This window comes from Leucoraja erinacea, chromosome 33 (genome assembly GCF_028641065.1).
Source record: "Leucoraja erinacea ecotype New England chromosome 33, Leri_hhj_1, whole genome shotgun sequence".
NCBI lineage: Eukaryota > Metazoa > Chordata > Chondrichthyes > Rajiformes > Rajidae > Leucoraja > Leucoraja erinaceus.
This window is the reverse complement of record NC_073409.1, coordinates 20,402,117-20,425,344: the sequence shown is the minus strand read 5'-3', so window position 1 is coordinate 20,425,344 and position 23,228 is coordinate 20,402,117. Positions and strand designations below refer to the sequence as shown.

General features: G+C 44.9%; 3 protein-coding genes across 3 annotated transcripts; 1 reads left to right on the top strand and 2 right to left on the bottom strand.

Moving 5' to 3' along the window:
- Positions 1-3,779: 3,779 nt before the first annotated feature.
- LOC129712800 (UDP-glucuronosyltransferase 2C1-like) lies at positions 3,780-9,437 on the bottom strand. The gene is made up of 2 exons (XM_055661535.1): positions 9,256-9,437; positions 3,780-5,527 (listed from the first exon to the last, which is right to left on the bottom strand). Exon 2 carries the CDS (start codon positions 5,499-5,501, stop codon positions 3,891-3,893), a length of 1,611 nt encoding a protein of 536 aa, XP_055517510.1. The 5' UTR covers positions 5,502-5,527; positions 9,256-9,437; the 3' UTR covers positions 3,780-3,890.
- Positions 9,438-12,205: 2,768 nt separating this feature from the next.
- LOC129712802 (UDP-glucuronosyltransferase 2A2-like) lies at positions 12,206-13,201 on the bottom strand. Its single transcript, XM_055661537.1, has one exon. The coding sequence runs from the start codon at positions 13,173-13,175 to the stop codon at positions 12,339-12,341; it is 837 nt and encodes a 278-aa protein (XP_055517512.1). The 5' UTR covers positions 13,176-13,201; the 3' UTR covers positions 12,206-12,338.
- Positions 13,202-16,421: 3,220 nt separating this feature from the next.
- LOC129712795 (UDP-glucuronosyltransferase 2C1-like) lies at positions 16,422-23,001 on the top strand. The gene is made up of 2 exons (XM_055661531.1): positions 16,422-18,323; positions 19,507-23,001. The coding sequence occupies exon 2, from the start codon at positions 19,533-19,535 to the stop codon at positions 21,129-21,131; it is 1,599 nt and encodes a 532-aa protein (XP_055517506.1). The 5' UTR covers positions 16,422-18,323; positions 19,507-19,532; the 3' UTR covers positions 21,132-23,001.
- The last annotated feature ends 227 nt before the right edge of the window (positions 23,002-23,228 follow it).

The following is a 23,228-nucleotide window of genomic DNA, read 5'->3' as shown; positions in this document are numbered from 1 at the left end:
TGTGGCTGTAGCAGAGATGTGGTTATAGAGAGAGATGAAGTGGGATCTGTTGGAAAGGTAGGAACGGAGCCAGCTGAGTGCAGAGCCTTCAATGCCGAGGTCTTTGAGTCTAGTGAGCAGAATGTTATGGCTCACGGTATCGAAGGCTGCACTCAGGTTGAGGAGGATGAGGATGTTGAGGGAACCGTGTCAGCAGAGGTGAGGAGGTCATTGAGGATTTAGAGGAGAGTGGTTTTTGTGCTGTGGAGGGGCCGAAAACCAGATTGGAGGGGTTCGAATAGGTTATTGGCATGGAGATGGGATTGAAGTTGTGAGGTGAAGATACGCTCCAGGGTTTTAGAAAGAAAGGGGAGGATTGAGATTGGGCGGTGGTTGTTGAGAGAGGAGGGATCCAGACCAGGTTTCTTTAAAATTGGGGTGATAGCAGCAGTTTTGAAGGTGGAGAGGACAGTTCCTTGGGACAGTTAGGAGTTGAAGAGGTTAGTGAGGTAGGGGATCACAGAGGACGGGGAGGCAGGACTTCACCAGGGGAGTGGGGAGGGGGTCAAGGGAGCAGGTAGTGGGTTTGGAAGAGCTGATGAGTTTGGAGATTTCAGGAGGGGTGACCGGGTCAAACTGGGAGAGGAGGCAGTGTGGAGGAGGGGTCGGGAGGTCAGTAGAGATGGGGAGAAGAGGGGCCTTGGCAGGTGCTGGAGTAGATGCTGGGGGGTCAGATACAGGGGATAAAGATTGATAAATTATGTTAATTTTATCAGCGAAAAAGTGGAGGAATGAGTTGCAGAGATCCGGAGTAGAGGTAGGGAGAGTGTTGGTCCGAGGCTTGACGAGGTTGCCCACTGTGGAGAAGAGGGTTCTGGGGTTTTGTCAGGGGTCGGTGAAGATGGTGGAGAGGTAGGTAGACTTGGCAGCAATGAGGGCGTCTTTGTAGGCAGTGAGGTGGAGTTTGTAAGCTTCATGGTGGACTGTGAGAGATGATTTCTTTTTGAGTCGTTCAAGTTGGCAGCCAGTCTGTTTCAACTTACGGAGTGCAGGTGTGTACCAGGGTGAAGAGGTGTTAAAAGTTACGATTTTTGTTTTGAGGGGGGCCAGAGTGTTGAGGGAGGTAGACAAGGTAAAGTTGAGATGGTTTGTGAGATCATCAGGTGAGATGGGGGTTGAGTCCAGGGGGAGAGTGGTGGGGAGCAGGTCAGGGAGATGGTGGGGATCGATGGATTTTAGATTACGGAAGGTGATTTCTCTGAGGAGACGGGGGCGGGGGGTGGGAGAAGGGATGGTGAACCGTATGAGTTTATGATCAGAGAGGGGAAAGAGGCATGGATGGAGGTCGAGTACCAGTTGATTTGTGGAGCAGACCAGGTCGAGGATGTGTCCTTTATCATGGGTGGGGAAGGTGACATGTTGGGTGAGAGTGAAGTTGTCCAGTAAAATGGTGAATTCAGATGAGAGCTTGCAGGTGGAGGAATCCATGTGGATATTTAAGTCACCGAGTAGCAGCAGACGTGGAGAGAGAGATGAGGCTAGTGTGAGGAGTTCAGTGAAATCGGAGAGGAAGGAGGGGTTTGGTTTAGGTGGCCGGTAAATGAGGATGACTGTAATGGAGGAAAGATTTTGAAAGCGAGGAATTCAAATAATGATACTGGGGGGAGGGTGAGTTCTGTGATCCGGAAGGTCTGATTGAAAATAACGGCGAGGGCACCTCCACGGCGGGAGGGGAGGGGTTTGGAGATGTAGTTAAAACCAGGGGGGGGGATGTTTGGTTGAGAGAGAAGAAGTCATTTGGTTGTTGCCAGGTTTCAGTGAGCAGAAGGAAGTCCAGAGTGTTGTCAAGGATTAGTTCATGGAGGGCAGGGGCATTATTGTTGAATGATCGGGTGTTGAGGAGGGCAAAGTTGGCATGGTGAGAGGGGGGTGGGATGGGGGCAGGCTGGAGAGATCTGAGGTTGTCCCGGTTAACAGTGCGTATGGTCAGTGGGGAGGGGGGTGTTGCAGTTGAGGGGGGGGGGGGGGGCAGTGAGTGGATTTGCAAATGATTGGACAGTGGGTAGTTCAGTTTTGTTCAGAGGTGCGTCAGAGCGTGCAGGTGACTAGATGGATGGAATGGATTGTCCGTGGTGGAAGTAAACAAACTTGCAGCGAGAGCCTCTGTGGATGTAACGGGATCGATGTAGAAGTCCGAGCTGTTTGATGACTGGGATGCAAGATGGGATGGAGTAGTTGAAGAGTTCAATCAGCTGCAAAGTTGAATATTTGAACATGATGCTGAGCGGAGGGACTGAGAGCTCCGTGATAACGGTTAGTCGTGGGCTAGGTGCACAGAGGTGGATGACTGTTGTGAGTGCCAAAATTATCTACAGCATGGCAGGAGGAGAAGAACATCCAGTCTTGGTCACGGCTCGCATCTGGTGGGGATTGACTGTAAGAAGGACGGAGGCGATCAGGTTAGCCGCTGTAGCAGCTAGATTGGTAAAGTTTGTGTTTGGACTGGGGCACTGTGACCAGTGTTGTTCCACAGGGACCAGTGCTGGGACCTTTACTGTTTGTGAATATATAAATGATTGGGATATTTAAATGATTTGAGTTTATAAATAATTTGGTGGGTTGATTAGTAAGTTTGCAGACAACACAGAAATTGGGCAGTTTACAAACCCAGCAGTATTAGTATTTTAGACCAACCCTTACATAACCCGAACTGCTGATTACAACGCCAGGGACCCAGGTTCAATCCTGTCTATGCGTGCTGTCTGCAAGGAGATTGTGCGTTCTCCCCGTGACCGTCGTGGGCTTTCCACAGGAGATCCGGTTTCCTCCCACACTCAAAAGACGTACAGGTTTGGAGGCAAATTGTAAATTGTCCATAGCTTGTGCAGGCTACTGTTAGTGTGCGGAGATCGCTGGTCAACTCGGTGGGCTGACGGGCCCGTATCCACGTGGTATCACAAAACTAAACTAAACAGTAAGTGGCACTGCGAAACAGAGAGATCTTGGATTACAAATCCATTACATCCTGAATATAACAACACGAGTGGGGAGGGTAGTGAGGACGGCATACTGTGGGGGCATTGAGTACAGAAAGTTCCAATTCATTTTGTACATCACTTTGCCTTGCCCACATTTAGATTACTGTGTGCACTTCTGGTCACCACATCACATAATGGTTATGGAGTAGAGTGAAGAGTGGAGAGTGCGCTGTCATGCGGTTTTCTCCGCATGCTCCGGTTTCCTCCAACCCTCAAAATACAGGCTTGTGGTTTAATTAGCTATGGTTAAAATGTTGTATATTGTCCATAATGTGTAGGTTAATGCTAGTGTATGGGGTCTGGGAAGGATTCTTACTAGAAACGTCACATAATCTTTATCTCCAGTGATGCTGCCTGACCCGCTGAGTTACTGCAGCGTTTTGTGTCTATCTTGTGTGTGGAGTGATCGCTGGACAGCGCGGACTGAATGGGCCGAAGGGTCTGTTTCCACATTGTATCTAAAGTGTAAAGGAGGCTCACTATGATAATGTACGACAATAATGGGGCACTGGAACGAAGGCAAACATGCTGACAGATTGAGAGTGAGATTTGGCATGGTTGACTGGAAGAGGGAATAGTGCAGTAAAGGTCCACTCTGTCAGTGAATCACAAAGGGTTGTGCCCAGATAACCAAAGGTAACTTCATTGTGAATAACTGTCAGTAAATTTAAGCCTTCAGGAAAATGAGGTTCAGCCATTTACACTTTTCATCTGCATATCAAGCACTAAGGTTATTATTTCACTCACCTTTCTGGCTTTTATTAGCACATGTTGAATCCATGTTTTGTGGAAAGGAGACTCCGTGGATCAAAGGCATGAAAAACTTTATTTGATTAATTTGAAAGAACAAAATATACCAAGGGGAAAAAAATCTCACTCCGTCTTTTGCTTTTTCCCACAAACAATACGACAAAGTTTCTTCAGTGTTCCAACCACCAACACAGTGAGCAGGAGTAACACAGACAACAGAAAGATCATCACATCTACACAATAGTAAGCGTACCAGGGGAGTCGGTGGGATTCTGAGCGCAAATGCCCTGCTCCTTTGTGTCGGGCAACGTACTCAACCCAGAAAACGGCTCTCTCCATTGGCGACTCTGGCTGGTCCCGATGGAGAGCGGAGAGTCTCTTCATGTTGTCCCCATAAGATGCGTCGTTTATCACCTCGTTGAGTGCCTGCAACAGATCTGTAGAATGCACGGTTGCAATGTTGATCACTTTTGCTGCTCCTCGGGATTCGAGCTTGAGTAAATTATCAAACTGGTCAAAAAGCAGAGGCATGCCGATCACTGGCACCCCATGGTAGATGGCTTCATAAATCCCATTGGCGCCTCCGTGTGAAACAAAGGCTCGTGTGTTGGGGTGACCCAGCAGGTCGTTCTGAGGGATCCATTTTGCCAGCAGTGTATTATTCCCTATCTTGGGAGGGGTCTCACCATCATATTTCCAGATAACCTTCTGAGGGATTTGAGATAAAGCTTCTGCTATTTTCATTGTAATCTCCATTGGTAAAGAGTGGATAAAGGTCCCCAATGACATTACAACAAGTCCATGTTTACCTGAGCTTTGGACAAACTCCTCAAACTCTGCTGCCAGAGGCCGTGCTGGTTTACACTGGAAGCCTCCGATGTACACAATGTTTGGCATGGTGGGTCTTGGGAATTCAAACACAAAATCCACCCTCATCAGCCACACATCAGCTCTGAGGAGAATCGACTTGATGTCCGTGTCTGGTCCCAGATACCGATGGCAGATTCCATTATAAAGTGGGAATATCAAAAATTCTGAAAGCAAGTGTTGAACTACACTGTGAATTACATTTTCAGTTCTTTGGAGAAAATCCATTTTGTCTGTGAGCCGTGAGTTCTGGAGTGGGACGTAGGAAAGTGGTGACGGGGCAGTGAGAAAATGGGCTTCCCCATTCATCTGCCATCGAACGTTGTACACCAGCGGCACTTTTAAATAATACGCAAGCATTGGCCCGGTACCAAATATAGGATCTGTGAGTATTAGGTCAAAGTTTGCATTTTCAAATTGATTCAACAAGGTTTTGTTTTCAAAAATCGCCATGTTGAAATTTTGATAAATTCTCTGTACATTGTACGTAAATGTAACCATTAAAATTTGTAACATTATGTTGCCCCATAGTGTGTGACTATTCTGTAACCTGTCCAGCGACATTACCAAAAACTTGTCCATCGTTTCTTTCCTTGAAGGTGCTTCAATGTTTTCTTGTGCTTGAACTATGATGGTTTGATACAGATCGGGTCTCTCTTTGTACCAGTTTGCGGAGTAACAAAGCACAGTCATGTTGTGGCCACGAAGGTTCAGCTCTTCCATTAGAATTTTCATGTTGATCCAGTGACTTCCATCAACAGGCACGACCAATATTCTAGCTGCTTGGGTAATTGGACAAGACAGGGCGAAGATGATACCGAGAATAAATATGACATTTGATCTGCTTCTCCATCCAAGACCACCCATGTTGAGGAAAGATGATCACACTGATCCTGTGGTAGAATTGACCAGAAATGTTGGTAAGTGACAAACATTGGCAAAAAGGAAAACTAAATACTGGATTATCTCAAGGGTGTAGTCTCGATAATTGTGGGGGTTAGTGGGTATGTTGTAGACGTCAGTGGATACTGTGTCCCCCTCGTGGTGATTTTGATGAAATGAAAGAGTGGGGGTTAGTGGGTATGTTGTAGACGTCAGTGGATACTGTGTCCCCCTCGTGGTGATTTTGATGAAATGAAAGAGTTTGGCACGGGTGGTGCAGGCAGCTGTCGTCAATGTGGAGAAACAGTTGGGGGGATGGTGCCAGTGTACGCTTGGTTCACGGACTGTTTGACATAACCAACACACATAACAGGTGTAGCTGGACCTCTTGAGAGTGCAAAAGGATTTTAAACTTTTGAGAGACAGCGTGGAAACAGGTCCATCAGTCCACCGAGGCTGCGCAGCCCAGTGATCACTTTGCACAATTCACATTTTACAGATGCCAATTAACCTACAAACCTGCACGTCTGTGGAGAGTTTGGTAGTCACGGGGAGAACGTACAAACTCCGTACAGACAGCACCTGTAGTCAGCATCAAACCCAGGCCTCTAGTACTGCGCCACCGTGCTGCCCCTGAATTGTGGAATTTGGAGATGAGGTTTATGGGGCCGGTGCAGGCAAAAACAATGGGTCTGCCAGGTCTGTCCTGTTTGTGGATTATCGGATGAACACAGACACAAAATGCTGGTGTAACACAGCGGGACAGGCAGCATCTCTGGAGAGACGGAATGGGTGACGTTTCCGGGTCGAGACCCTTCTTAAGACTGAGAGTGGAGAGGGAGAAATGAGATATAGATGGTGATGTAGAGAGATGTAGAACAAATGAAATAGAGGTATGCAAAAAAGAGGAGATGGAGAAGGGTAGCTCGGAGGTGTCAGTGTTACAGTTGAATAAAGGGGACTATGGGGCATGAGGGCGAAGCTGGCCAAATTTGACTGGAAAGATACGCTAGCACGCATGACAGTGGAACAAAAATGGCAGGTGTTTCTAAGAACAATACAGAAGGTGCAGGATCAGTTCATTCTTAGGAGGAGGAAAGATTCCACGGGGAGTAAGGGGCGACCGTGGCTGACAAAGGAAGTCAAGGACAGTATAAAAATAAAACAGAAGAAGTACAACATAGCAAAGATGAGCAGGAAGCCAGCGGATTGGATAACGTTTAAAGAGCAACAGAAGATAACCAAAACGACAATACGGGGAGAAAAGATGAGGTACGAAGGTAAGCTAGCGAAGAATATAAAGGAGGATAGTGAAAGCTTCTTTAGGTATGTGAAGAGAAAAAAAAAACTAGTTTAGACCAAAGTTGAACCCTTGAAGACCGAAAAGGGTGAATTTATTATGGGGATCAAGGAAATGGCGGACGAGTTGAACAGATACTTTGGATCCTTCTTCACAAAGGAGGACACAATCTTCCTGATATAGTAGTGGCCAGAGGAGCTGGAGTGACAGAGGAACTGAAGGAAACCCACATTAGGCAGGAAATGGTGTTGGGCAGACTGATGGGACCGAAGACTGATAAATCCCCAGGGCCTGATGATCTGCGCCCCAGGGTACTTAAGGGAGTGGCTCTAGAAATCGTGGATGCATTGGTGATAATTTTCCAACGTTCTATAGACTCAGGATCAGTTCCTGTAGATTGGAGAGTAGCTAATGTTATCCCACTATTTAAGAAGGGCGGGAGAGAGAAAACAGGGAATTATAGACCAGTTAGCCTGACATCGGTGGTGGGGAAGATGCTGGAGTCAATTATAAAAGATGAATTAGCCGCACATTTGAATAGCAGTAACAGGGTTGGTCCGAGTTAGCATGGATTTATGAAGGGGAAATCATGCTTGACTAATCTTCTGAAATTTTTTGAAGATGTAACTAGGAAAATGAACAAGGGAGAGCCAGTGGATGTAACGTACCTGGACTTTCAGAAAGCATTTGATAAGGTCCCACATAGCAGATTAGTGGAAAAATTAGGGCACATGGTATTCGGGGTGGAGTGCTGACATGGATAGAAAAATGATTGGCAGACAGGAAACAGAGTGGGGATTAACGGGTCCCTTTCAGAATGGCAGGCAGTGACTAGTGGGGTACCGCAAAAACTCGGTGTTGGGACCGCAACTACTTACAATATACATCAATGATTTGGATGAAGGGATTCAAAGTAACATGAGCAAATTTGCAGATGACACAAAGCTGGGTGGCAGTGTGAAATGTGAGGAGGATGCTATGAGAATGCAGGGTGACTTGGACAGGTTAGGGGAGTGGGCAGTTGCATGGCAGATGACGTTTAATGTGGATAAATGTGAGGCTATCCACTTTGGTAGCAAAAACAGGAAGGCAGATTACTATCTAAATGGTGTCAATTTGGGAAAAGGGGAAGTACAACGGGATCTGGCTGTCCTTGTTCTTCAGTCTGTGAATGGAAGCATGCAGGTACAGCAGGCAGTGACGAAAGCGAATGTCACGTTGACCTTTATCACAAGTGGCGTCGATTATAGGAGCAAAGAGGTCCTTCTGCAGTTGTACAGAGCCCTAGTGAGACCACACCTGGAGTGCAGTTTTGGTCCCCTAATTTGAGGAAGGACATTCTTGTTATCGAGGGAGTGCAGCATTGGTTTACAAGGTTAATTCCCAGGATGGCAGGACTGCCACATGCTGAGAAAATGAAGCAGCTGGGCTTGTACACTCTGGAGTTTAGAAGGATGAGAGGAGATCTTATTGAAATATATAAGATTGTTAAGGGTTCGGACACGCTTGAGGCAGGAAACATGTTCCCGATGTTGGGGGAGTCCAGAACCAGGGGCGCAGTTTAAATATAAGGGGTAAGCAATTTAGAATGGAGATGAGGAAACACTTTTTCTCACAGAGAGGTGAGTGTGTGGAATTATCTGCCTCAGAGGGCGGTGGAAGCAGGTTCTCTGGATGTTGGCTCGAAGGGCCGAATGGCCTACTCCTGCACCTATTGTCTATTGTAACGACAGAACGGTAAGGTGTGAAAACAAGACATCAAAGGGGACGGATATGAAGGAAACAAGTTGTATGGGATTAGTGAACTGTAAGAGCCTGCGCCTGGCCTCAGCACGGTAGGATGAAGTGGTTTAGCGATTAAGCTAGTTTACAACAGCATTACCCTTGTCAGCGAACATCGGGATCGTTAAAACAGCTCTCATTCTTCCTCAGAGATCAGGCGAACACTGCAACAAACGCAAGTGTGTATGCGAAGCCCACAACAAAACATGGGATAGACACAAAAATCTGGAGTATCTCAGCGGGCCAGGCAAGATCTCTGGAGAGAAGGAACGGGTCGAGACACTTCTTCAGACAAAACATGGGCTTCAGTTTAAAGCAAGTAAAAGCAAAAGCAATCAAATGGGCCGGGAATGGAATATTGAATTTGGAATATTGACTATTGAGTGAAATCTGGGGAGTAGAAATGTGTGTGTATGGAGGATACAAAATATATGTGTTTAGATAATATCCAGTATGAAAACCATTGGTGATGAACCGAGATACGAGGGGAAACATGAGAACAAATGTTGCATGAAACAAAATAAGCTCTTGGCAAGTTTGTTAAAGGAAAAAATAATTTTCAATATGGCTATTCGTTGTCGAAACTGTAAATAGAAAGCCTGCATTGATACAACACAGAGATGGTGGAGAATTTGGAAATGTTTTCAATTTCCATACCTTGGGTATCAGTGAATTCGATGTAACCTGAATGTCAGAAAGATGTGACTGCGATGGGACTTGAACCCGCGGCTGCAGTGCCTTCACCCGCTGCTGAATTACCAATGAAACAATCTCCTTCGCTTGAGTCTGGGACTCTGCGATCGCTTCCAGTCCCCACAAGAAAACAAAACTCCGGCCCCCTCACATCTAGCTCACTTGCCCACGAGTAACACAGGAAAATACTTACGGACAAATACAACACCAATGGACCCGCCCCCAAAATGTGTCAAAAAATAACCGCAAGTATGAAAGTTCATTTGCGAAATACAATCTCGATGGAAATTTCCTCTCCAATGTCGCTGAGATTTCAATCAAAATTATCAACGATTTTCAGTTGATGGGGACAAGGTCTCAGAAGAGCTTTGGTTGTGTAATGTTTGCTTTGCTACGTCTAGTTTTCATTCCGAGCTGCATAACATTTTTGGTTGGCAATATTTTTTTATCAAGGACAAATTCAGTTGACTTGTTGCCTCGGAGTCAACACAAAGTTTAACCTCCTGACTCTGTTACCCCAGACTTCCAGGAATACAAACTGATGAAGCGATTTTTACATTTCCTTAATAAAAATATCAATGAACCAGGTGTATTTCATAACAATCCAGAGATTGTATGGGCTTTACATTCAAACGCTGCTTGGCAGTAGAGAGTAGTGGTGGATGAGTTTTTGTTTTGACTAGGGCACTGGTCCACAGGGTCCATAAATGATTTGGGTATATAAATGATTTGAGTTATTAAATAATTTGGTGGGTTGATTAGTAAGTTTGCAGACAACACAAAAAAGGGCAGTTTACAAACCGAGCAGTCTGAGTATTTTAGACCAACACTTACATAACCCGGGAAATCCCTGTATACGGTACAGCACGGTGGTACAGCAGTAGAGCTGCTGATTACAGCGCCAGGGACCCAGGATCAATCCTGTCTGTGCGTGCTGTCTGCACGGAGTTTGTACGTTCTCCCTGTGACCGGCGTGAGCTCTCCCCGGGAGATCCGGTTTCCTCCCAGAGTCCAAAGACGTACAGGTTTGGAGGCAAATTGTAAATTGTCCATAGTATGTGCAGGCTAGTGTTAGTGTGCGGAGATCGCTGGTCGACTCGGTGGGCTGACGGGCCCGTATCCACGTGGTATCTCAAACCTAAACTAAACAGTAAATGGCACTGCGAAACAGAGAGATCTTGGATTACAAATCCATTACATCCTGAATATAACAACACGAGTGGGGAGGGTAGTGAGGACGGCATACTGTGGGGGCATTGAGTACAGAAAGTTCCAATTCATTTTGTATATCACTTTGCCTTGGCCACATTTAGAGTGTTGTGTACATTTCTGGTCACCACATCACATAATGGTTATGGAGTGGAGTGAAGAGTGGAGAGTGCGCTGTCATGCGGTTTTCTCCACGTGCTCCGGTTTCCTCGAACCCTACAAATACAGGCTTGTCGGTTAATTAGGTTTGTTTTATGAATTTTATATTGTCCCTAATGTGTAGGTTAATGCTAGTGTACGGGGTCTGGGAAGGATTCTTACTAGAAACGTCACCCAATCTTTTTCTCCAGTGGTGCTGCCTGACCCGCGGAGTTACTCCAGCGTTTTGTGTCTATCTTGTGTGTGGAGTGATCGCTGGACAGCGCAGACTGAATGGGCCGAAGGGTCTGTTTCTACATTGTATCTAAAGTGTAAAGGAGGCTCACTATGATATTGTATAACAATAATGGGGTACTGGAACGAAGGCAAACATGCTGACAGATTGAGAGTGAGAGTTGGCATGATTGACTGGAAGAGGGAATAGTGCAGTAAAGGTCCACTCTGTCAGTGAATCATAAAGATTTGTGCCCAGATAAACGAAGGTAACTTCATTGTGAATAACTGTCAGTAAATTTAAGCCTTCAGGAAAATGAGATTCAGCTATTTACACTTTTCATCTGCATATCAATTACAAAGGTTATTATTTCACTCACCTTTCTGGCTTTTATTAGCACATGTTGAACCCATGTTTTGTGGAAAGGAGACTCCGTGGATCAAAGGCATGAAAAAAGTTATTTGATTAATTTGAAAGAACAAAATATACCAAGGGAAATAAATTCACTCAGTCTTTTGCTTTTTCCTACAAACAATACGACAACGTTTCTTCAGTGTTCCAACCGGCAGCTCAGTGAGCAGGAGTCATCAAGTTCGCTGACGACACCACTGTTGTGGGATTTATCACTGATGGGGATGAGTCAGAATATAGAAGAGAGATTGAGCAACTGTCCATATGGTGCCAGCACAATAACCTGGCCCTCAACACCAGCAAAACCAAGGAACTGATTGTGGACTTTGGAAGGAGTAGGATGGGGAACCACAGTCTCATTTATATCAACGGGTCGATGGTTGAAAGGGTCAAGAGCTTCAAATTCCTGAGCGTGCACATCTCTGAAGATCTTTCTTGGTCCAAGAACACTAATGCAAACATCAAGAAAGCACATCAGCGCCTCTACTTCCTCAGAAGATTACGAAGAGTCGGTTTGTCAAGGAGGACTCTCTCCAACTTCTACAGGTGCACAGTAGAGAGCATGCTGACCGGTTGCATCGTGGCTTGGTTCGGCAACTTGAGCGCCCTGGAGAGGAAAAGACTACAAAAGTAGTAAACATTGCCCAGTCGATCATCGGCTCTGACCTTCCTTCCATCAACGGGATTTATCGCAGTCGCTGCCTTAAAAAGGCTGGCAGTATCATCAAAGACCCACACCATCCTGGCCACACACTAATTCCCCTGCTACCTTCAGGTAGGAGGTACAGGAGCCTGAAGACTGCAAAAACCAGGTTCAGGAATAGCTACTTCCCCACAGTCATCAGGCTATTAAACCTGATCAGACAAAACTCTGATCATTAATAACCCATTATCTGTTATTTGCACTTCATCAGTCTATTTATTCATGTGTGTATATATTTATACAATGATATATGGACACACTGATCTGGTTTGTAGTAAATGCCTACTATGTTCTGTGTGCTGAAGCAAAGCAAGAATTTCATTGTCCTATCAGGGACACATGACAATAAACTCACTTGAACTTGAGTAACATAGACAACAGAAAGATCATCACATCTACACAATAGTAAGCGTACCAGGGGAGTCGGTGGGATTCTGAGCGCAAATGCCCCGCTCCCTTGTGTCGGGCAACGTACTCAACCCAGAAAACGGCTCTCTCCATTGGCGACTCTGGCTGGTCCCGATGGAGAGCGGAGAGTCTCTCCATGTTGTCCCCATAAGATGCGCCATTTATCACCTCGTTGAGTGTCTGCAACAGAACTGTGGAGTGCATGGTTGCAACATTGATCACTTTTGCTGCTCCTCGGGATTCGAGCTTGAGTAAATTGTCAAACTGGTCAAAAATCAGAGGCATGCCGATCACTGGCACCCCATTGTAGATGGCTTCATAAATGCCATTGGTGCCTCCATGTGAAACAAAGGCTCGTGTGTTGGGGTGACCCAGCAGGTCGTTCTGAGGGATCCATTTTGCCAGCAGTGTATTATTCCCTATATTGGGAGGGGTCTCACCATCATATCTCCAGATAACCTTCTGGGGGATTTGAGATAAAGCTTCTGCTATTTTCATTGTAATCTCCATTGGTAAAGAGTCAACAATGGAACCCAATGACATTACAACAAGTCCATGTTTCCCTGAGCTTTGGACAAACTCCTCAAACTCTGCTTCCAGAGGCCGTGCTGGTTTACACTGGAAGCCTCCGATGTACACAATGTTTGGCATGGTGGGTCTTGGGAATTCAAACACAAAATCCACCCTCATCAGCCACACATCAGCTCTGAGGAGAATCGACTTGATGTCCATGTCTGGTCCCAGATACCGATGGCAGATTTCATTATAAAGTGGATACATCAAAAACTAAAATGTTGAAAGAGCCATTTTCTGTTCATTGGAGAAAATCCATTTTGTCTGTGAGAAGTGAGCCCCGGAGTGGGATGTAGGAAAGTGGTGACGGGGCAGTGAGAAAATGGGCTTCCCCACTGATCTGCCATCGCATGTTGTACACCAGCGGCACTTTTAAATAATTTTCAAGCATTGGCCCAATGCCAAATACAGGATTTGTATTAGGTCAAAGTTTGCATTTTCAAATTGATTTAACCAAGTTTTGTTTTCAAAAATCCCCATGGTGTAGTTCAAATGGAAAAATTATTTATTTTTCACTAACAAAAAGAACTAAACCTGGATCAAACAAACAAAGGGGGGTTGGATGAGCTAGCAAACAAAAGATAAAGGGTGCTCTGGCTTACCACTCAATGGGCCGTCGGACCAGAGACTTAACCTGCCTCAGTGTGAAAATAAACCCGAAACAAAACCAGGAAAACAATAGTGCCAATCCCATCCTTCCCAAGCACAATAAGTTAATACAGAATGAAAAGTTACATAATGAACACTATGCAATCAAACAAACTAAACCAACACCAGACTGCTGCCACCAGCCTGAGGGGGAAGAGAGAGACAGAGAGACAGACTGCCAGTGCGCATGGTCTTTTTAAGCTGAGGCTCCATCATCAGGCTCACGTGATGCAGCTTGGGCCAGGAGCCTCCAATCAGGTACAGGAGCAGCCAGGCAGCGGGAGGTACTAATGGAAATCAGAGAAACAGGTTAGTACATAATTAACACCAGCAGAAGGAGAGCATAACACCCCCACCCTAAGTTACTGAATATGCTTCTGAAAATAAAATAAGACCACCGCCAAATTTCAGAAACTATTTAGTAGTTCAGACATCACTGGCGCGACAATGCGTCAGCCAAGACATTATCCCTGCCACGGATATGCCTGACCTCCAGATTGTAGCCCTGCAACTGTAAACTCCAGCTCATTAAAATATGTTGTCACTCTTTCAGGAAGACAGTTTTTAAAATCCTCCAATATCATCAAGGACTTTAACTGGGCAAAATCTTTTACCCCCTGAGAAGCACACCAGCGTTCAAACAGAGCCTCCTTTTCGCCAGCAAATTCAACATATGTTTGGTTATCATATTTTCTGAAACGCCGGAATTTTTGGCCATACGCTTCGGGAATCAACACATACGCTCTGAGGACGGCAGATTTTACAATTTCATAGTCAAGGCTATTGTCTACAGGCAATGACGAATATACCTCACGCGCTTTACCTACAAGGACGCATTGCAACAGCAATGTCCAGACGTCCTTAGGCCATTTCAGTGATATAGCCACACGCTCAAACACCGTGAAATATTTATCAACAGCTTTTTCACTGAATGGTGGAACCAAACGAATATTTCTGCTCACATCAAACTCATGCTCTTTAGAAGAGATGGGAAATATCTCATTCTTTCTCCCGCAGCTGAAATTCAGCCCTTTTGGTTTCCTCCTCAAGCTCAAGCCGTTTCATTTCAAGATCATGAGCATGCATGAGCTCTTTCTCTTTTAAGGCCATTCTCTGTGACTCAAGCTCCATCTCCTTCAGTTTAATGACGACCTCCATGTTCTGAACTAGCTGTATAGGAGATTTATGACTGTCAGTACTACCAGGCAACACCTCTTTCTCAACCAAAGCAGTCCTTAACAACGTCTTAATTGACTGTTTTTTTGCTTGTTTATTAATAGAAACGCCATAGTTATCTGCAAGCAACACTAAATTGTCCTTAGTACAGCGATCAAACATCTCTAGGCTAGGAGCCTCAACAAACTCTTCCACCTTAAATTCCATTTTTCCCGCTCACAAATGCTACCAAAATAGCCAAAACAACAGGTTACTAGAACCACAAAGAAGAAAAAATGATTACACAAACAGACTACCACTGCTCAACCAAAGCCTATCAAAGTACACAAAACGTCTAGGGTTTACTCAAAAGTTTGAACGAGCCCCCATAATTATGTTACGGCCGCCAAAATCAAATACCTCAAAGGCCAATAACATAATACAAAACCAGGTTCAAATGGAAAAATTATTTATTTTTCACTAACAAAAAGAACTAAACCTGGATCAAACAAACAAAGAGGGGTCGGATGGGCTAGCAAACAAAAGATAAAGGGTGCTCTGGCTGACCACTCAATGGGCCGTCGGACCAGAGACTCTAAACCTGCCTCAGTGTGAAAATAAATCTGAAACAAAACCACAAAAACAATAATGCCAGTCCCATCCTTCCCAAGCAAAATAAGTTAATACAGAATGAAGAGCTACATAAAGAACACTATGCAATCAAACAAACTAAACCAACACCAGACTGCTGCCACCAGTCTGAGGGGGAAGAGAGAGACAGAGAGAGACTGCCAGTGCACATGGTCTTTTTAAGCTGAGGCTCAGTCATCAGGCTCACGTGGTGCAGCTTGGGCCAGAAGCCTCCAATCAGGTACAGGAGCAGCCAGGCAGCAGGAGGTACTAATGGAAATCAGAGAAACGGGTTAGTACATAATTAACACCAGCAGAGGGAGCGCATCACAACAGTAAAACAGACTTTTACAGAAACAATTTGAAGCATAAATGTTGCATTCAAGTGTAAGTTAACAGATTTGCTACAGTATGCACCAGATTGCATAATTTCACGCTGAAAAATGCAAAAGCTCCCTACCATGGGAGTGGGGTGTCCTCCATCCCCCCCCCCCCCCCCCCCCCCTCGGTTGCTACACTCCCTCGCAATTTTTTCACTCTCTGTTCTCACCAAATGTTGGCAGCCCTGGAGAATGAGAGATACCAACATTACTCAACCCACAGCATTCAGAGGTATTTGCAACAGGACTGCTGTTGGAGCACAGCATCCTCTGTTTTCTCTGCTGAACGTATGGTTAAACCACAAAGAGGGAATGACTGTAAATATGAGCTACAAAGATGGCCACCTTGTACCTGAAATATTACCATTCACAAACAGGGGTGGTGGCTAAAGATAGACATACCAGAAAGATGTGGAACAGGTTCTGCGGCAAATATGTTGTTTAGTTTTCTGTTTAGGTGTATTATTGACACATGTACGATGTGCAGTGCAAATGTTTGTTTTGCATGCTACCCGTATCAGATCAGATATACCATTCTTCGATACAATCAGTTCAAACAAAGTGCAATCAATAGAGCAAGGGGGAAGGCACATATTGCACAATATAGTTCTCGGAATTGTAATGCATTAGTTCCATTGCCAAAGTCCAATGTTTACAAGGTGTTGAGGTGAATCAGACCCCTGGCTTATGAAAGAACTGTTCAGAAGTCTGATAACAGAAGGGAAGAAGTTGTTCCTGAGACTGTTGGTACGCGCTTTCAATCATCTGCACCTTCAGCCGGACAGAAGCAGAGGGAAGCGGGGTGGGACAAGTGTTTGATTATGTTGGCTGCCTTTCCGAGGCAGTGTGATGCGTAGAGGACTGATGATGTGGTGACTAACGTTTAGCGATATAGAGCGCAGAAACAGGCCCTTTGGGGCACCGAGTCCACGTCGACCAGCGATCCCCACACACTAACACAAGGGACAATTTACAATTATACCGAGCCGAGCCGATTAGCCTACAATCTTTGGAGTGTTGGAGGAAATTGGAACACCAGGAGAAAACCCACGTGGTCACAGGGAGAATGTACAAATTGTAAGGACAGCGCCCATGGACAGGATCGAACCCGGGATCCTGGCGCTGTGAGGCAGCAACTCTACCGCTGCGCCAGCGCATACTCTGCTCCACATTATGTGCGATCCTGAACAAGACAGAAGAAAGCTCTCGCTTTCCGGGTTCTGTCGAATAATACACAAGATGCATTTGTTTCAAACCACAAAGACTAATTAAACAGAGCCTTTATAACCACAGGCCAGTGAGGTTGGAAACGGAAGTTGCCTGCTAATCTAACAAAAAAAGGATTGTGGAGATTCAAGGAACTGCTTACGTGGAACACCAAGTACTGGAGTGATTCAGCATGTTAGGCAGCATCTGTGGAGGACAGAAATAGGTGGTTTTGTGTGGGGACCTTCCTTGCGAATTTAGAATTGTTTAATATTGCCTGCAGCGGGACAACACCTCAGCCTCAAATGCTGATCTAACTCCCAATGCTGCAAACAACAATATCTAGTATTTTTCACTTCAGCAGTTCTCCTAAATTCTCAAGAAAGAACCCGAAGCTAAACCGTTTATTTAATAATATAAGGTAGTCGACGTGACATTTTGTCTTCTGCAACAAATATCTGGTACTAACTGATCTGAGATCAGTTGAGTTCACCGCAAAAAAAAAATATTTGGCACATTTCACTCACCCCCAGAAGGTGAGATAGACAAACATTACAGAGCACCACAAATCAGCAAACGACCCAGCGGCCAAGTCATTGTGCTGGAAGCTGTGATTCTCTGATCATTCTGTGTGGAGACGTCGGACGCTAGGAGTGGGCCGGGTTAAACCGTGATATTGCCTCCAGCGCCTTCAATGTCGGCTGCAGGAGCAACCCCCGGGACACATCAATGGAGAGGGATGTCGGTTCATGCAAAATGTCCCAGTACATTGGGCAGCTCAGTGACGTAGCTGTAGAGTTGCTGCCTTCCAGCGCCAGACACCCAGGTTTGTTCCTGGCGAGGTGTGCTGTCTGTGCGGAGTTTGTGAGTCCTCCCCGTGACCAGCGTGGGTTTTCTCCGAGATGTTCGGTTTCTTCCCACACTCCAAAGATGTACAGGTTAGGAGGTTATTTGGCTTGGTCTAAGTGTAACTTGTCCCTATTGTGTGTAGGATAGTGTTGATGTGCGGGGATTGCTGGTCGGTGCGGTCTCGGTGGGCTGAAGGGCCTGTTTCTGCACTCTATCTCTAAACTAAACTAAACTAAATTAAACACCGATCTTGCGGGCTGAGCGGACTTTGGACTTTGAACAATGGCGTCTTAAAAGGTGGTGCCTGCATGTGTAATATATGCAAAAAGAATGACACTGTGCAGATGTATATGTGAAGAGACACAAAGTGCTGGAGTAGCTCAGCGGGTCAGGCACCAACTCTGAAGCAAAAGGATGGATGGTGTTTCAAGCTGGAACCCTTCTTCAGACTCAGACTAATCATTCTGTTAGGACTTGCTGCTTCTGGGTAAGTAAACCGAGACTTTATCATTCCATCACTCCGTGTTACACTGCTCTGTGCATTGCAAAATCCTGCTCTTTGACTGATTTAAAGACACGTCATGGAAACAGGCCCTTCTGCCCATCAGGTCCATGCCGCTAATTGATCACAGCTTCACCCGAGTCCCATGTTATCACGTTTTTTACATCCAGTCCCTGCACACTAAGGACAATTTTACAGAGGCCAATTAAATTACAAACCTGCCCGTGCTTAGGATGTGGGAGGAAACCGGAGTACCCGGGGGAAACCCACTTGGTTACAGAGAGAATAATAATAATAATAGTAATAATAATAATAATAATAATAATAATAATAATAATAATAATAATAATAATAATAATAATAATATATTTTATTGTCATTGCACATAAGCGCAACGAGATTTGGTATGCAGCTTCCATCCGATGTCATAACATAAATAACCAATAAAATTTAGATTTAGATACCCCGAGAACATGGTTTGTAAAAGAACAGTAAAATAGTGAAAACAGTTCAAACAGACTAAAGTGCAGATTTACTTTAGTTTAGAGATACAGAGCCCTTCAGCCCGTCGAGTCCGCGCCGACCAGCGATCCCCGCACACTAACATTGCCCTACACTAGGGACAATTTACAATATTAAGTGAAGCATATTAACATACAAACCCGTATGTCTTTGGAATGTGTAAGGAAACAGGGGCATCCGGAGCAAATCCACACAGGTCAAGTGGAGAGCGTATCAAAACTGTACAGACAGCACCCGCATTAAGGATTGAGCCCAGGTCTCTGGCACTGTAAGGCAGCAACTCTACCGCTGTGTCACCGTGCTGCCCCAATTCATATTTGCATGACGTCCAAATTGGAATACGAATGCACCGAAGGCACGAACTGCCGGAGCATGTCGTTGAGGCAGGAACTTTCGCAATGTTGAAGGAATAGTTAGACAAGTACGTGGATAGGACAAGGATATGGGTTCAACGCAAGCAGGTGGGTCTGGTGTAGTTGGTCGATGTGGGTATGTTGGGCTGAAGGTCCTGTTTCCACACTGTATGACTCTATGACACACATTTGATTTGCTTAATGTAATGTCAAGAAAACACACAGCTGTTTCTAAATGTTGTTTTTTGCCAATGTGTGTTGCTTACTAACGTGTCTCGTCAATTCTGCAACAGGATCGGTGCTATTTTCTATTTCCAGCATGGGTAATCCTGGATGGAAAGGCAGATTTGCATTTGTTCTTTGCGTCACCATCACCTTGTCTTGTCCAATTACCCGAGCAGCTAGAATATTGGTCGTGCCTGTTGATGGGAGTCACTGGATCAATATGAAATGTTTGATAGAAGAGCTGAACCTTCGTGGCCACAGCATCACTGTGCTCAGTCAGTCAACGTCCTTGTATATCAAAGAGAGCCCAGACTTGTATCAATCCATTATGATTCAAATGCCAAGAGAATCTGAAAATTACAACCTTTTGGAAAATATTGTACAAATAACATTAGAAAACCTACAGAAAGGCTCAACAGTCTGGGGCAAAATTAATCTCCAATATGAAATGTTGATGTTTATGTTTGAGTATCATCAATGGGCGAAAGAGATTATCAAAGCATTATTCGAAAACAATAGCTTGTTGAACCAACTTGGAAATGCAAATTTTGAGTTAATACTTACAGATCCGGCATTCGGTATGGGTTCAATGCTTGCTTATTATTTAAAACTGCCGCTGGTGTACAACGTTCGATGGCAAGTTGGTGGGGAAGGTCATTTACTCACTGCCCCCTCACCACCTTCATACATCCCACGCACTGGCTCACATTTGACAGACAAGATGAATATTCTGCAAAGATCACAAAATGTCCTGCAAACTCTTAATGAGCTGCTGATTGTAGAGTTTTTGATACATCCACTTTATAATGAAATCTGCCATCGGTATCTGGGACCAGACACAGACTTCAAGTCGATTCTCCTCAGAGCCGATGTGTGGCTGATGAGGGTGGATTTTGTGTTTGAATTCCCAAGACCCACCATGCCAAACTTTGTGTACATCGGAGGCTTCCAGTGTAAACCAGCACGGCCTCTGGCAGCAGAGTTTGAGGAGTTTGTCCAAAGCTCAGGTAAACATGGACTTGTTGTAATGTCAATGGGGACTCTGGTCAATTCCTTGCCAATGGAGATTACAATGAAAATAGCAGACGCTTTATCTCAAATCCCCCAGAAGGTTATCTGGAGATATGATGGTGAGACCCCTCCCAATATAGGGAATAATACACTGCTGGCAAAATGGATCCCTCAGAACGACCTGCTGGGTCACCCCAACACACGAGCCTTTGTTTCACACGGAGGCACCAATGGGATTTATGAAGCCATCTACCATGGGGTGCCAGTGATCGGCATGCCTCTGTTTTTTGACCAGTTTGACAATGTAGTCAGACTCGAATCCCGAGGAGCAGCAAAAGTGATCAACATTGCAACCATGCACTCCAGAGATCTGTTGCAGGCACTCAACGAGGTGTTAAACGGCGCATCTTATGGGGACAACATGAAGAGACTCTCCGCTCTCCATCGGGACCAGCCAGAGTCGCCAATGGAGAGAGCCGTTTTCTGGGTTGAGTACGTTGCCCGACACAAAGGAGCGGGGCATTTGCGCTCAGAATCCCACCGACTCCCCTGGTACGCTTACTATTGTGTAGATGTGATGATCTTTCTGTTGTCTGTGTTACTCCTGCTCACTGTGTTGGTGGTTGGAATACTGAAGAAACTTTGTTGTAGTGTTTGTGGGAAAAAGCAAAAAACTGAGTGAGATTTTTTTCCCTTGGTATATTTTGTTATTTCAAATTAATCAAATAAAGTTTTTCATGCCTTTGATCCACGGAGTCTCCTTTCCACAAAACATGGATTCAACATGGGCTAATAAAAGCCAGAAATGTGAGTGAAATAATAACCTTTGTGCATTGATATGCAGATGAAAAATGTAAATAGATGAACCTCATTTTCCTGAAGCCTTAAATTTACTGACAGTTATTCACAATGAAGTTGCCTTTGGTTATCTGGGCACAACCCTTTGTGATTCACTGACAGAGTGGACCTTTACTGCACTATTCCCTCTTCCAGTCACTCATACCAACTCTCACTCTCAATCCGTCAGCATGTTTGCCTTCGTTCCAGTGCCCCATTATTGTCGTACATTATCATAGTGAGCCTCCTTTACACTTTAGATACAACGCGGAAACGGACGCAATAATCTCAATGTGGCCAAGGCAAAGTGATGTACAAAATGAATTGGAACGTTCTGTACTCAATGCCCCCACAGATGATGGCAAGCCTTATGCCGACCTCACTACGCTCCGCACTTGTGTTGTTGCATTCAGGATGCAATGGATTTGCAATCCAAGATCTCTCTGTATCACAGTGCCCCTTAGCACTCGTGCCATTTATTTGTTTCGTTTAGTTTAGTTTTGAAATACCACGAGGATAGAGGCCCTTCGACCCACCTAGTCCATGCTGATCATCGATCACCCGTTCACACTAGTTCTATGTCATCCTACTTTCTCATCCACTCCCGACACATTTGGGGCAACTTAAAGGACAATTAACCTGCAAACCCACACATCTTTGCCATGTGTGAGGAAACCGGAGCAACCGGGCGAAACTCATATGGTCACAGGGCCAACGTGCAAACTCCACACTGACAGTACCAGAGTTTAGGGTCTCACCTGGTTTCCGGTGCTATGCAACAGCAATCCTACCTGCTGCACCACCGGTTTGCGATGAGTAGAGGGGGAAGGACAGTTTAGATGACACGAGTTATAACCATTGAATAAACTGTGAAATGTGTTTGTCAGAATGCAGCATCCATTGACTGACCAGGGAGCTAAACTATAAATCAGGCAGAAAACTAACCACAATTTAACAATAGAAAAAGGTGTTTATTGGTTCATAAGTTATCGAAGCAGAATTCAGCCCTTCAGCCCATTGAACTACTGTGCCATTCAATCACGACTGATCTATTTCCCCTCACAACCCCTTTTACCCGCGTTCTTCCCAAATCCCCTGACACCCGTAATAATCAAGAATCTGCCATTCTCCACCTTAAAAATATCCATTCAGATGAGATAAATCAATATTAATAGAGTGCGGCACGGTGGCGCAGCTGCAGACTTGGGTTTGATACTGACTACGGGTGCTGTCTGTGTGGAGTTTGTACGTTCTCCCTGTGACCGCATGGGATGTCTCCAGGTGCTCCTGTTTTCTCATACATTCCTAAGATCACTGGTGTGTAAGCTAATCGGCTTGGGTGAAAATTGTCAGTTGTCCTTTGTGTGTAGGATAGTGTTAATGTGGACGGATCGCTGGTTGCGCGAACTCAATGGACCAAAGGACCTGTTTCCGCACGGTACCTCTAAACTAAACTGCTGGGTTTGTAAACTGCCCAATATTTGGCTTGTCTGCAAAGTTATTAATCAATCCACCAAATAATTTATAAACTCAATTCATTTATATATCCAAATCATTTATATATTCACAAACAGTAAAGGTCCCAGCACTGGTCCCTGTGGAACATCACTGGTCACAGTGCCCCAGTCAAAACAAAAACTCATCCACCACTACTCTCTACTGCCAAGCACCTTTAAATGTAAAGCCCATGCAACCTTTGGATTGTTATAAAATCCATCTGGTTCATTGATATTTGCATTAAGGAAATGTAAAACTCGCTTCATCAGTTTGTATTCCTGGAAGTCTATGGTAACAGAGTCAGGAGGTTAAACCTTGTGTTGGCTCCGAGGCAACAAGTAAACTTAATTTGTCCTTGTCAACAAAAAAAAAATATTAGCAACCAAACATCCAGCTCGGAATGAAAAATAATTGCATCAAAGCAAACATTACACAACCAAAGATC